The 11,779-nt window shown below is 36.9% G+C and overlaps 1 protein-coding gene across 1 annotated transcript in view; it reads right to left on the bottom strand.

The window, feature by feature from the left end:
- LOC110116728 (NADP-dependent alcohol dehydrogenase C 1-like) overlaps nucleotides 1-10,911 on the bottom strand; it is a 67,007-nt gene extending 56,096 nt beyond the window's left edge. The window contains exon 1 of the mRNA XM_028695450.1: nucleotides 10,784-10,911. Within this exon, the coding sequence (XP_028551283.1) occupies nucleotides 10,784-10,911 (128 nt within the window). The remainder of the gene's footprint in view (nucleotides 1-10,783) is intronic.
- Between the last annotated feature and the right edge of the window lie 868 nt (nucleotides 10,912-11,779).

The following is an 11,779-nucleotide window of genomic DNA, read 5'->3' as shown; positions in this document are numbered from 1 at the left end:
AGCCTCTCTTCCATCGATTCTTTAATAACTGTTCAATCTCGATCCACTCCCTTTTGATTCTCCAAAAGATTCTATTCAATTATTGATATCACTCCTAGAAAATCTACAAAAATTTTGTTCTTATTTTAATCGAGAGTTTCTGGGGAGATTCTATCTCCCTACGATGTAATTAACTACGAGGGCTTGCGCTCGTAGGAGATTTGGAACCACACACACCTGATTTCAAAATCAATTTTTTAAAATCTCTTTAGATTTCTTTGGGAAAAGTTAAAGAGTGATTTCCGTCATCATATTAGAAGAATTACCATTGAAAGGTGTTATTTCCCCTCTGGGGAGATACACCCTTCTTTGGTAAGGCTTTGGATTTGAATTCGGCAATCATACCCCTTGAATATTATAACTTGGATTATTTAGTTGAATTCTACTTCGTCCCCTCAGAGTCGTGTCGAGTCCTCTTTAGAATCCAGTCATGATATTCAAGAAGAATCTCACATAATTCTAAGTCTGAACGCCATTACGGAATTCTATTTTCATCCTTCGAGGTGATATACTTTTCTGAATGAGTGGTTCAACTTCAGAATTAAGATTCAATCCAATTCTAAAATCCCAAAGAAACTAATATTATCTCTCTCTTGGGACACTTTGAGATTCCAGAACCATCCGGAAGTGTCCCAGCCTCTCTTCCATCGATTCTGTTAATAACTGTTCAATCTTGATCCACTCCCTTTTGATTCTCCAAAAGATTCTATTCAATTTTTGATATCACTCCTAGAAAATCTAACAAAATTTTGTTCTTATTTTAATCGAGAGTTTTTGTGGGAGAATTTATCTCCCTACGATGTAATTAACTACGAGGGCTTGCGCTCGTAGGAGATTTGGAACCACACACACCTGATTTCAAAATCAATTTTTTAAAAAATCTCTTTAGATTTCTTTGGGAAAAGTTAAAGAGTGATTGCCGTCATCATATTAGAAGAATTACCATTGAAAGGTGTTATTTCCCCTCTGGGGAGATACACCCTTCTTTGGTAATGCTTTGGATATGAATTCGGCAATCATACCCCTTGAATATTATAACTGGATTATTTAGTTGAATTCTACTTCGTCCCCTCGGGGTCGTGTCGAGTCCTCTTTAGAATCCAGTCATGATATTTAAGAAGAATCACATAATTCTAAGTCTGAACGCCATTACGAAATTCTATTTTCATCCTTCGAGGTGATATACTTTTCCGAATGAGTGGGTTCGACTTTCAGAATTAAGATTCAATCTCAATTCTAAAATCCCCAAAGAAAACTAATATTTTTTAAAACCTGTTTTCAAAATTCCACCAACAACGATCAGTTCAAATCACAGAAGATCGGCCAGAACATCACCCTGAAGATGATCTGGACGATTTAAAATTGGCTTGATCGTCCCGCCCGATCTCACGATCATCCCGGCCTATCAATTCAAATCAGAGAAAAATCATCCAGAGCATCGCTCTGAATTTGAACTATCCGATCCTAATCGGCCAGAACATCGCCCTGAATTTGTGCTGGCAAATATTTATCGTCTAGGAGCAACTAAGGGTTTTTCAATAGATCGTCCTGGCCGATCCTGAGATCGTCCAGGATGATGTGATCGTATAATCATCCTTAATTACTTCCTTAATTCCCGGATCAGTTTAGGCATAATTATGTAATATCGTCCAGGCCGATCTTGCAATCGTCCTGGCCGATTTCCATAAATACAGAATACCTAAATTTATTATGGAAGTTATTTCTTTCTATTTTGAGAATATCGTCCTGGCCGATACAAGTATCGTCCAAGACTATCAGTTAATTACGACTGTCTTAACTAAGAAATCTTAATTAGAACTTCTGTTTTGAACTCGATCGTCCAGGTCGATATAAATATCGTCCGGGATGATGTGAGTAAAAATAAAAATTCTAAATCTCTCAAGTGTGTGTGTGTGTGTGTAGGGATACTTAACATTAGTCATTTCAAATATTTATAATTGGCTTAAGAAAAGGAAAAAGGAAAATTACATACTGACTCAACCCTAATCTACCCAATCTTAAGCTGGTTCAGTTTTTTGTCCGATCTTTGAATCCTGAAATTGTCAGTAGTAAAAGGCAGTCTAAAAGAAGCAAGAGTGTTTTCTAATCATCAAAACATAATCCATGAAACCAAATTTACAACAATCTCCCCCTTTTTGATGATGGCAAATACTTTGACAATTATTTCAAAAATAGTAGTGTAAAACATGGAATCAAAAGTGTAAGCATACAAATGACTCCTACAAAGGACTCCTCTCCCCCTTTTGACATCTCAAATATGAGGGGGAAACTAAGAAACAAAGTAAATTTTTTCTTTTTTAACCAAGGCATGAACATGATGTAGTATTCCATGTGATTGATTTTAAAAAAAATTTTAAGCTAATGAATCAACATCAGAAAAATCCATAAAACAGTATAATATTCGATCATGGTTACCCTTAGCTCGGACTTTCTTTTAGGGTAGAGTCTTTTTTGGAAATCAATGATCTAACTCAAAAATTCAATTGGATATGAGAAAAAAAAGATCTATTCATCACTTGGTTTCAGAAAAAAAATATATCTTATAGAATAATTTACCAAAGTAAATTTGCCGCAATAGTAAAACACTCGAAATCATGCCTTTGATACAAGAAATCTTCTAAGTTTTAAAAGATTTGAAAGGAGAAGAGAGCTTGCTTTTGGTGGGCTCATTTTATTCCTCTTGTCAATTGATTGGCGCTTTGCGCATCTTTTTGATATATTTTTTTTCAATTTGGCGTCATTGCTCATCTTTTGTTGGCATCATTGGCCAAATTTTTTTATTTTTGCAAGCTCCATTCTCTTTTACAATCTCTTAAAAAGGATTCTTAGTTGTGAGTATAACTTCTAGATATTAGAGAATATGAGCTCTCTCTCTAACATAAAGAAGAACTATCCACAAAATAGAATCAATAACCAATAGCAAGAGTAACGAGGAGTCTTGATGTGACAAAAAGACTTTAATCATTATAAATACAAGATAGATTTGCTTTAGCAAGGTTAGAAAAGATCTTAATTTCATACACAATCATTAAATTGAACTAGATTTTTTATTAGAAATAAAAACTGTGCCACAAAAATAGGTTAGAGAAAGAGACACAATCAATGGTATATTTTTACCATCTAATAGAATAAGAGATGTAACACATTAACTACAAATTTTCAAAAGCAAGGATAAGGCATACAATATCATTTCAGCGATGATTTTGAAAACCAAATAAACAAAATAAAGTAAAATAAACCAAACAAAAACTAAAAGCAAAACGAAGAAAAGAAAACAAAAGGCAAAAAGAAAAACAAAAAAAAAAGAAATAAAAAAGAACAAAAGCAAAAGAAAGCAAGTAAAAGATCAAGTTCATGCATTTATGTCAATCACACCGAATCTGGTCCTTAAAGAGCTAAAAGTGTCAAAGGCCAGTGGTTTAGTAAAGATGTCAGCCAATTGATTTTCAGTTGTCACATGGTGTAAATCAATGTCTCCCTTAGTCACATGATCTCTAATAAAGTGATGCATAATGTCAATGTGCTTAGTCCTTAAATATTGGATCGGATTCTTAGAGATGCATATGGCACTAGTGTTGTCACAAAAGATTGAGATGGTGTCTACATGTAATCCTAAATCCAATACATGTTATTTCAACCAAAGGACTTGGGCCACACAACTTCCAAGAGCAATGTACTTAGCTTCAGCAGTGGAAAGTGCAACAGAGTTTTGCTTTCTACTAGACCATGAGACCAAAGATTGTCCTTTGAATTGATAAGTTCCTGAAGTTCTTTTCTATCCACCTTACATCCTACAAAATCAGAGTCAGAAAATCCAATAATCTCAAAAGAAGTGCTATGCCTCGGATACCAAATCCCTAAGCTTTGGGTCCCCAAAAGGTATCTAAAAATTCTCTTAACTGTAGTCAGGTGGGAATCCTTAGGGTCAGCTTGAAACCTAGCATAAAGGCAAACACTAAACATAATATCAGGTCAACTAGCAGTCAGGTAAAGTAAGGATCCATTCATGCCTCTATACTACTTCTGATCAACAGACTTACCACTTGGGTCCTTATCCAACGGAACATTAGAAGTCATGGGAGTATTAATTGGCTTAGCTCTATCCATCTCATACTTCTTCAAAATGTCCTTAATGTATTTTGTTTGATTTAGAAAGGTTCCATCATCCAATTGTTTTATGCTAAACCACAAAAAGTAGGATAACTCACCCATCAAACTCATCTCAAATTGTCTACTCATTATTTTAGAGAACTCATCACAAAGTTTTTTATTAGAAGATCCAAAAAGTATATCATCCACATAAATCTGAACATTGAGCAAATCATCTCCAACTTTCCTAAAAAAAAGAGTGGTGTCCACGCTCCCCTTAACAAACTCCCTTTCTAGTAAAAATGTGCTAAGCCTCTCATACCAAAGCTCTTGGTGCCTGCTTTAACCCATACAAAGCCTTTTTTAATTTAAAAATATGATTTGGAAATTTGGAACTCTCTAAACCTAGGGGTTGTTCTACAAACACATCCTCTTTTAATTCCCCATTTAAAAAGGCACTCTTAACATCCATTTGAAAAGCTTAAATCCTTTATAACAGGCAAAGGCTAATAGCACTCTAATGGCTTCCAATCTAGCTACAGGGGCAAATGTATCCTCAAAGTCTATTTCTTCTATTTGGTTATACCCCTTAGCCACTAATCTTTCTTTATTCCTAACCACCACTCCAGAATCATTCACCTTATTCTTAAAGACCCACTTTGTTCCAATTACACTTTGTCTCTTAGGTCTTTCTATAAGCTCCCAAACATCATTCCTAACAAATTGATTCAACTCCTCTTACATGGCTAAAATCCAAAACTCATCAGTAAGGGCTTGGTTTATGTTGGTGGGTTCAGTCATTGAGATAAAAGCAGTGGTTCACCTCCTTCCTAAGTCCATTTCTAGTCCTAACTCCATCAAAAGGGTCTCCTAAGATCAAATCCTTGGGGTGACTTGTAGAGTATCTCCAATCTCTAGGCAAGGTGTGAGAAGGTCCAACCCTTTCCTCTATATCTATATTTTCTACTCCTTAGGTGACATCTCCTACTCCTTTAGTGTTTTGATGACCTACACCATTCTCTAAATTTTCTACTCCAGTGGTAATCTCTCCAACATCATAATCATCCTCAACTCTGGATTTTTAGGATTAGACTCATCAAATACTACATGTTTAGTTTCTTCCACCATCAAAGTCCTCTTGTTAAACACCCTAAAAGACTTCCCAACACTAGAATATCCAAAGAACACTCCTTCATTAGATATTAGATCAAATTTTCCTATGTGTGACTTCCCATTGTTGTGAATGAAAATCTTACAACCAAAGACATGAAGGTGGGAAAGATTGGGTGTTCTACCGTTAAGGATCTCATAGGGTGTCTTATCTAGTTTGGCTTTAACATTCACCCTATTCAACACATAACAAGCTGTGTTAACCGCTTCAGCCCAAAAGTATTTTGGAAGTGAATACTCAGCAAGCATGGCTCTAGCAGCTTCGATCAAGGTTCGGTTCTTCCTTTCAGCTATCCCATTCTGTTGAGGGGTCCTAGGAGCTGAGAAGATGTGGCTAATCCCCTTGTCCTCACAAAAATCTCCAAATCTTTCATTTTCAAACTCTCCCCTATGGTCACTATGGATGGTCATGATATCACAACCTAACTTTTTCTAAATCTAAGTAGAAAATGTTCTAAACTCCTCAAAAGACTCATTTTTATGTGAAAGAAATCTAGTCCAAGTGAACCTCGAGTAGTCATCAACAATCATAATACCAAAGACTTTCCCTCCCAAGCTGGCACTACTAATGGGTCCAAACAAATCCATGTGAAGGACTTTTAAAGGTCTAGAGGTGCTAATGTCCTTAGTGGGGTGAAAATTGGAGTGGACTTGCTTTCCTAGTTGGCAGGCATCACAAAGGTGGTCTTTTGAAAACATCAGTTTGGGGATACCTCTAACTAGGTCTTTTTGGGTCACTTTCCTAATGGTTTTCATACTTGCATGACATAATCTCCGGTGCCACAACCATGAATCATCAACAACTATTTTTAAGCAAAATGAAGCAGTGCATTTAATGTTATTTAAATCAAGCATGTACACATTGTTGATCATCTTTCCCTGCAAAATAGTATTTTTACTTAAAATTACAATGCATGAATTTATAAAGAATTGCACGATGAAGCGCTTGTCACAAAGTTAACTAATGCTCAACAGGTTATGCTTTAATCCATCTACAAGCAAAATATTTTCAATCATAAGGTTTATTAGAATTACCAATTATACCTGAGCCTACCACCTTCGTGGGGGTGTTATCTTTAAGAGAAACCTTGCCTCAAGTCTTGGATTCCAGCGAAACAAATTGATTGGCATCACCAGTCATATGTCGAGAGCATCCGCTGTCCAGGTACCACATGCTCTCACGAGGCCTCTTGTGAGAGCCCACCTACAAGATCATCAAATGTCAGATATAGGAACCCAAACAGGTTTGGGTCCCTTCTTATGAAAATTAGAATGCAATGCATGTGTGGTATGTTGTGGATATTGCACCTTAGGTCTCCACATCCAATGTGTACTATTGTGAACTGTGCAAGTGTGTGAGATGTGTCCTAGCATGCCACATGAAAAACATCTAACTCAAGAAAAATGATTTCTTAAATGGTTTGAGTTATAATGCCTCTTCCTAGGTTTTGTCTTTTGATCAAGTGTGGGTGTCATCCGAGTTTTCTTACATGTATCCAATTCATTTTGAATCCTCAAGTTAGTACTTTTTAAGACCTCATTCTCAATCCTCAAATTATTCTCTATCTCTTTAGATTTCTTAAAATCATATTCAAGTGAGGTGTGTGAAGTTTTTAGTGAATCATGCTCTTCAATTAATTCACAATACTTTTTATTTAACTCATCAAATTCATCAAGTAGAGCCATATGATTTGAATCAATTATTAATTGATCTTTAGTCAAAATTTTATGCTCTTTTTGTAAATTAAAAATTTTCAATTTCAAGCTAGCATGTGTTTTCTTAAGTTTCCTATATGATACATGAATTTTTTCAGAAACTTCAAGGAGTTGATCGTAGGAAAGTTCACATACCTCTTCTTGATCAAGATGATCACCTGCCATTAAGCACAAGTTTGTTATCTCATCTTCTGGTTCCGTCTCTGATGAATCTGATACAGAATCTGCCCAAAATGCCTTTTGAAGTCTCTTTTTGTCTTTTCTAAACTTGGATTTCTCCTCACTCTTTTCCTTGCTTGTGTGCGTCTTAAGTGTAGGGAAATCAGCTTTCATGTGTCCAGGTTTCCTGTATTCATAAAAAACCATATCAGAGGATCCTTTAGAATATTTGTTATCCTTACCTTTTCACCAATTTTGATGATGCTTGTGCTTCTTCCTTAGAAAGTTTTTGAACTGCCTTGTGATTAAGGCAATGTCATCGCTCTTAGACACAGAAGAATCATAATTTGTGTTGTTGGTCTTCAATGCCACAGTTTTCTCCTTTCTTTTCTCACCTGCATGAAGATTTCTTTGATTCACCTCTTGCTCGTAAGCAATGAGTGAGCCAAGTAAGTTATCAATTGAGTATGTGTTTAAATCCTTAAGTTCAGTGATTATAATGATTTTAGCATTAAAAGATGAAGGCAAGCATCTCAAAATCTTAGTTACTTTTTTGTAATTTGAAAGTTCTCTTCCTAAGGCATGCAAAGAAGTAATAATTTGAGTGAACCTTGTATACATATCAGAAATTATTTCAGAAGGTTTCATATAAAAAAGTTCATAGTCATGCAAGAGAATATTCAAACAAGATTATTTTACTTCATTGGTTCCTTCATAAGTAATGCACAACCTATCCCATATCTCTTTACCAGTAGAGCAAGTAGAAACACTTATGTAATCCTCAGACTTTAACGCACAGAAAAAATAGTTTAAACACTTCGCATTCAATTGAACAAACTCTCTTTCATCGAAAGTCCATTCAGTAAAAGCAACTTCATTTATAATTTCGTTAATTTCACGAGAAGGTGGAGAATATCTTTCTTTAATAAGCATCTACATGTGATAATCGATTAATTGCAAAAAAGTAGACATGTGGGTTTTTCAAAAATCAAAATGAAGGTTGTCAAATAATGGAGGTCGTGTTATAGAATATCCTTCATTTGTATTACAATTCCCAAAGTTAGCCATCGATCAAAATTCAAAAAGTTTTCAAACTCAATTTTTATAAATCCCGCTCTGATACCACTTAAAAGTTCGTTAGGGATGTTAAGCTCTTTGAATCGGTCCAAGGCTAACCAAGAGGGGGGGTGAATTGGTATTTTAAAAAATCTTTAAGCAAAGAGAACAATGAATATCATAATCCAAAGTCACCATAGAAAACAAGTGCAGAAAATTAAAGTGCGAAAGCAGTAAAAAGAACACAAGGGTTTATAGTGGTTCGGTCAACTTGACCTACGTCTACTCCCCGGAGGCGCCCTTTGAGTATTGTACTACCAACGTGACTCTCCTTTAGCCCCCACAGCTAGGCGCAGAAGCCCTTACAAAACACCTCTTTTTTACCACCCCCTGCAAGGCAGAGAACCCCACTTCTTTTGCTTCCTCCTGAAGCAGGCAAAGAACCTCGATCGATCGCTGAAGCTTACCTCTCCCAACCCTTCCAAGGACAAGAGTCTCTAGGGAAGAAGAAGTGGAAAAATGCTTGGAGCAACCCTTGTGAACTCCCTCACAAGATCCCCCTCACAAGATCCTCTCTCTCTCTCTCCCTCTCTCTCTCTCCTTTAGGTTTTCTCAGGTCAAGACAACAGCAAAAGATGTTAAAAAATGTTGAATAATAGCTCTTAAATAGAAGAGCTTCATAGGAGCTCAATAAATGCAAGTTGTTGATTTATCGTCCTAAACGATAATATTATCGTCCTGTACAATCAGTTCAAATCACAGAAGATCGACCAGAATATCGCCATGAAGATGATCTGGATGATTTAAAATTGGCTTGATCGTCCAGGACGATCAGTTCAAATTAGAGAAAAATCTTCCAGAGCATCGCCCTGAATTTGAACTATATGATCCTAGTCGGCCAGAACATCGCCCTGAATTTGTGTTGGTCGATATTTATCGTCCAGGAGCAACTATGGGTTTTTGAATAGATCGTCCTAGCAAATCCTGAGATTGTCCAGGACGATGTGATTGTATCAATTATCCTTAATTACTTCCTTGATTCTTGGATTAATTTAGGCATAATTGTGTAATATCGTCCAGGCTGATCTTGCGATCGTCCTAGCCAATTTGCAAAAATACATAATACCTAAATTGATTATGGCGGCTATTTCTTTCTATTTTAAGCATATCGTCCAGGATGATTAGTTAATTGCGGCTACCTTAACAAAGAAATCCTGACTAGAACTTCTATTTTGAACTCAATCGTCCAGGACGATATAAATATCGTCCGAGATGATGTGAGTAAAATAGAAATTCTAAATCTCTCAAGTGTGTGTGTGTAGGGTTACTTAACATCAGTCACTTCAAACATTTACAATTGACTCAAGAAAAGGAAAAAGGAAAATTACATACTGACTCAACCCTAATCTACCCATTCTTGAGCTGATTCCATTTTCCGTCCGATCTTTGAATCCTGAAAATGTCAGTAGTAAAAGACAGTCGAAAAGAAGCAAGAGTGTTTGCTAATCATCAAAACATAATTCATGAAATCAAATTTGTAACAGGACGATCCATTTTTGGATAATCGTCCTGGCCGATCCACTGTTCGTCCTGGACGATACACATGGCGCATGATTTAAAACATTTTACATTCGGCTGATACGATCCATTATTAAGCATCGTCCTGGAAGATCCACCTAATCGGCCTGGACGATCTACTTTAGCTCTGAACTTCTTTTTGAATTCTATGCAAACCTTCGAATAAATTCCTCCTACACTACTCCTCTTATGTGAATCGATGTCCTTTGGAGATCGCATATCAGGATTGTGCTGAACTGTTGCAACTATCCACCACTAGGGATAAGCTACATACCCTTATCTCTGATCCTGACTTTGACTGGTCCACTGCAAATCACTTTCTTTGCCACACAAACGCATACTTTCATGTTGGAGAGACTAGCTCTTTACTCAAAGAAGCTAGGACAATCCAGCATGTCCTTCCCACTTCTATTATTCCATAAGCCGAGGACCGAGTCCACATCACTCCACTGCTTTCACTTACTACCTTTTACATTCTGGCCCATAGGGAATTCAATGCCACGGACCTGATCTTTCACTACATTGAGCATTTGACTACCATTTGAGATCCAGGTCATAGAAGAAAACCCAATCTTGCTCTAGGACACTTCATTGCCTATGTTTTAGAATCTAAATACCAGCTTCAATATCCTACACCTCCCAACCATTAGCCACCTTTCTACTCAAACAATTCCTTCAATGCCCTTCATAGTACTCGTCTCCACCCAAGGGATGGGGAAGCTCAGGGGGCAGAGGAGGAGGAGGCTCCCACTCCCGCTCCTGTTCCAGAACCTATTCCTTTCCACCAGAACTCTCAGCTGGATCAATTAGTGAAGAGATTTGATCATTTGGAGACCCACTTCGAAACGTTCATAGCACACCAGTAGCAGCAGCACACTGAGGATGTGGCTCGATTCAATGCCTATATAGCACACCAACAGCAGAAGCACGCTGAGGGTGTGGCCCGGTTCAATGCCTATGTTGCACACCAGTAGTAGCAAGATGACCAGGACATGGCCTAGTTTGGGGCACAGTTTGCAACGTTTTCCACCTTCTTCCAGCAACCACCACCACCACCTCCGTCTGATGATCAAGGGCCCTCATTTTTCTTATTTTCTTTGTTTTTTTTTTTGTTTTAGTTTCTATTTTCTGTAGTTTTTCTTTTCTTATGTTGTGTTTTAGTTTATGTTATGTTTTTTTTTTGTGTTTTATTTTCCTCCTTTTGGTGATGTCAAAAGTGGGAGTAGTTTGATGTATTATGTACTTTGAATTCTGAAATTTAGGGAATTTTTTACTAAACTGCCATAATTGCTTGAAATTTTTTGGGTATGATTTCCATCATAAAAAAGGGGCAGATTATTGCAAATCTGACTTTATGGATTAGACTTTTGATGATAACAAACATTCATGATTTCCTACGATTGCTTTGCCCACTAACTTTTCAAGACCACAAGATTGAAAGCAGCTCAAGCCAGCTCAAGATTGGGTAGATTTAGGTTGAGTCAAGTCTGAATTTTTTCCCTTGTTGAGTCAATTGTAAAAGTGGTTCCTGATGCTAAGTAACCTTGCACTAGAGAAGCTAGAGAGAAGCTAGAGAGAAAGAAGCTCTGAGAAAATTTTGGTTTGTTTCAGTTTTTTTTCAAATTTTAAAGTTCGCGGGATATCCGCTGTTGCATCTGGCGACGGCGGAATGCCGGTCACCTATCTCTGGTGACCTTATGGAGGTGCGGCGAGCCACCAGCAACAGTTCTCATGGTTAAAGTCATTCTTTTACCTCATCTCCACCTGTGTTAGGAGATAGCCGTCCTAGCATTGCCTTAGCTTCTAAAGCTAAAATTAGATCGGGAATGCCACTAATAATCAAGGAAGGAGGATCGTTGATGGCCTCTAAAAAATCATCTGAAATTGCTGGGAAAGGAAAAGGTGTACTAACCGATGATGAAGATTGTGTTAATGAGAAGTATTTTGATTA

Source organism: Dendrobium catenatum, unplaced genomic scaffold, assembly GCF_001605985.2.
Source record: "Dendrobium catenatum unplaced genomic scaffold, ASM160598v2 fragScaff_scaffold_637, whole genome shotgun sequence".
Lineage (NCBI taxonomy): Eukaryota > Viridiplantae > Streptophyta > Magnoliopsida > Asparagales > Orchidaceae > Dendrobium > Dendrobium catenatum.
This window is presented reverse-complemented; position numbering and strand designations above follow the sequence as displayed.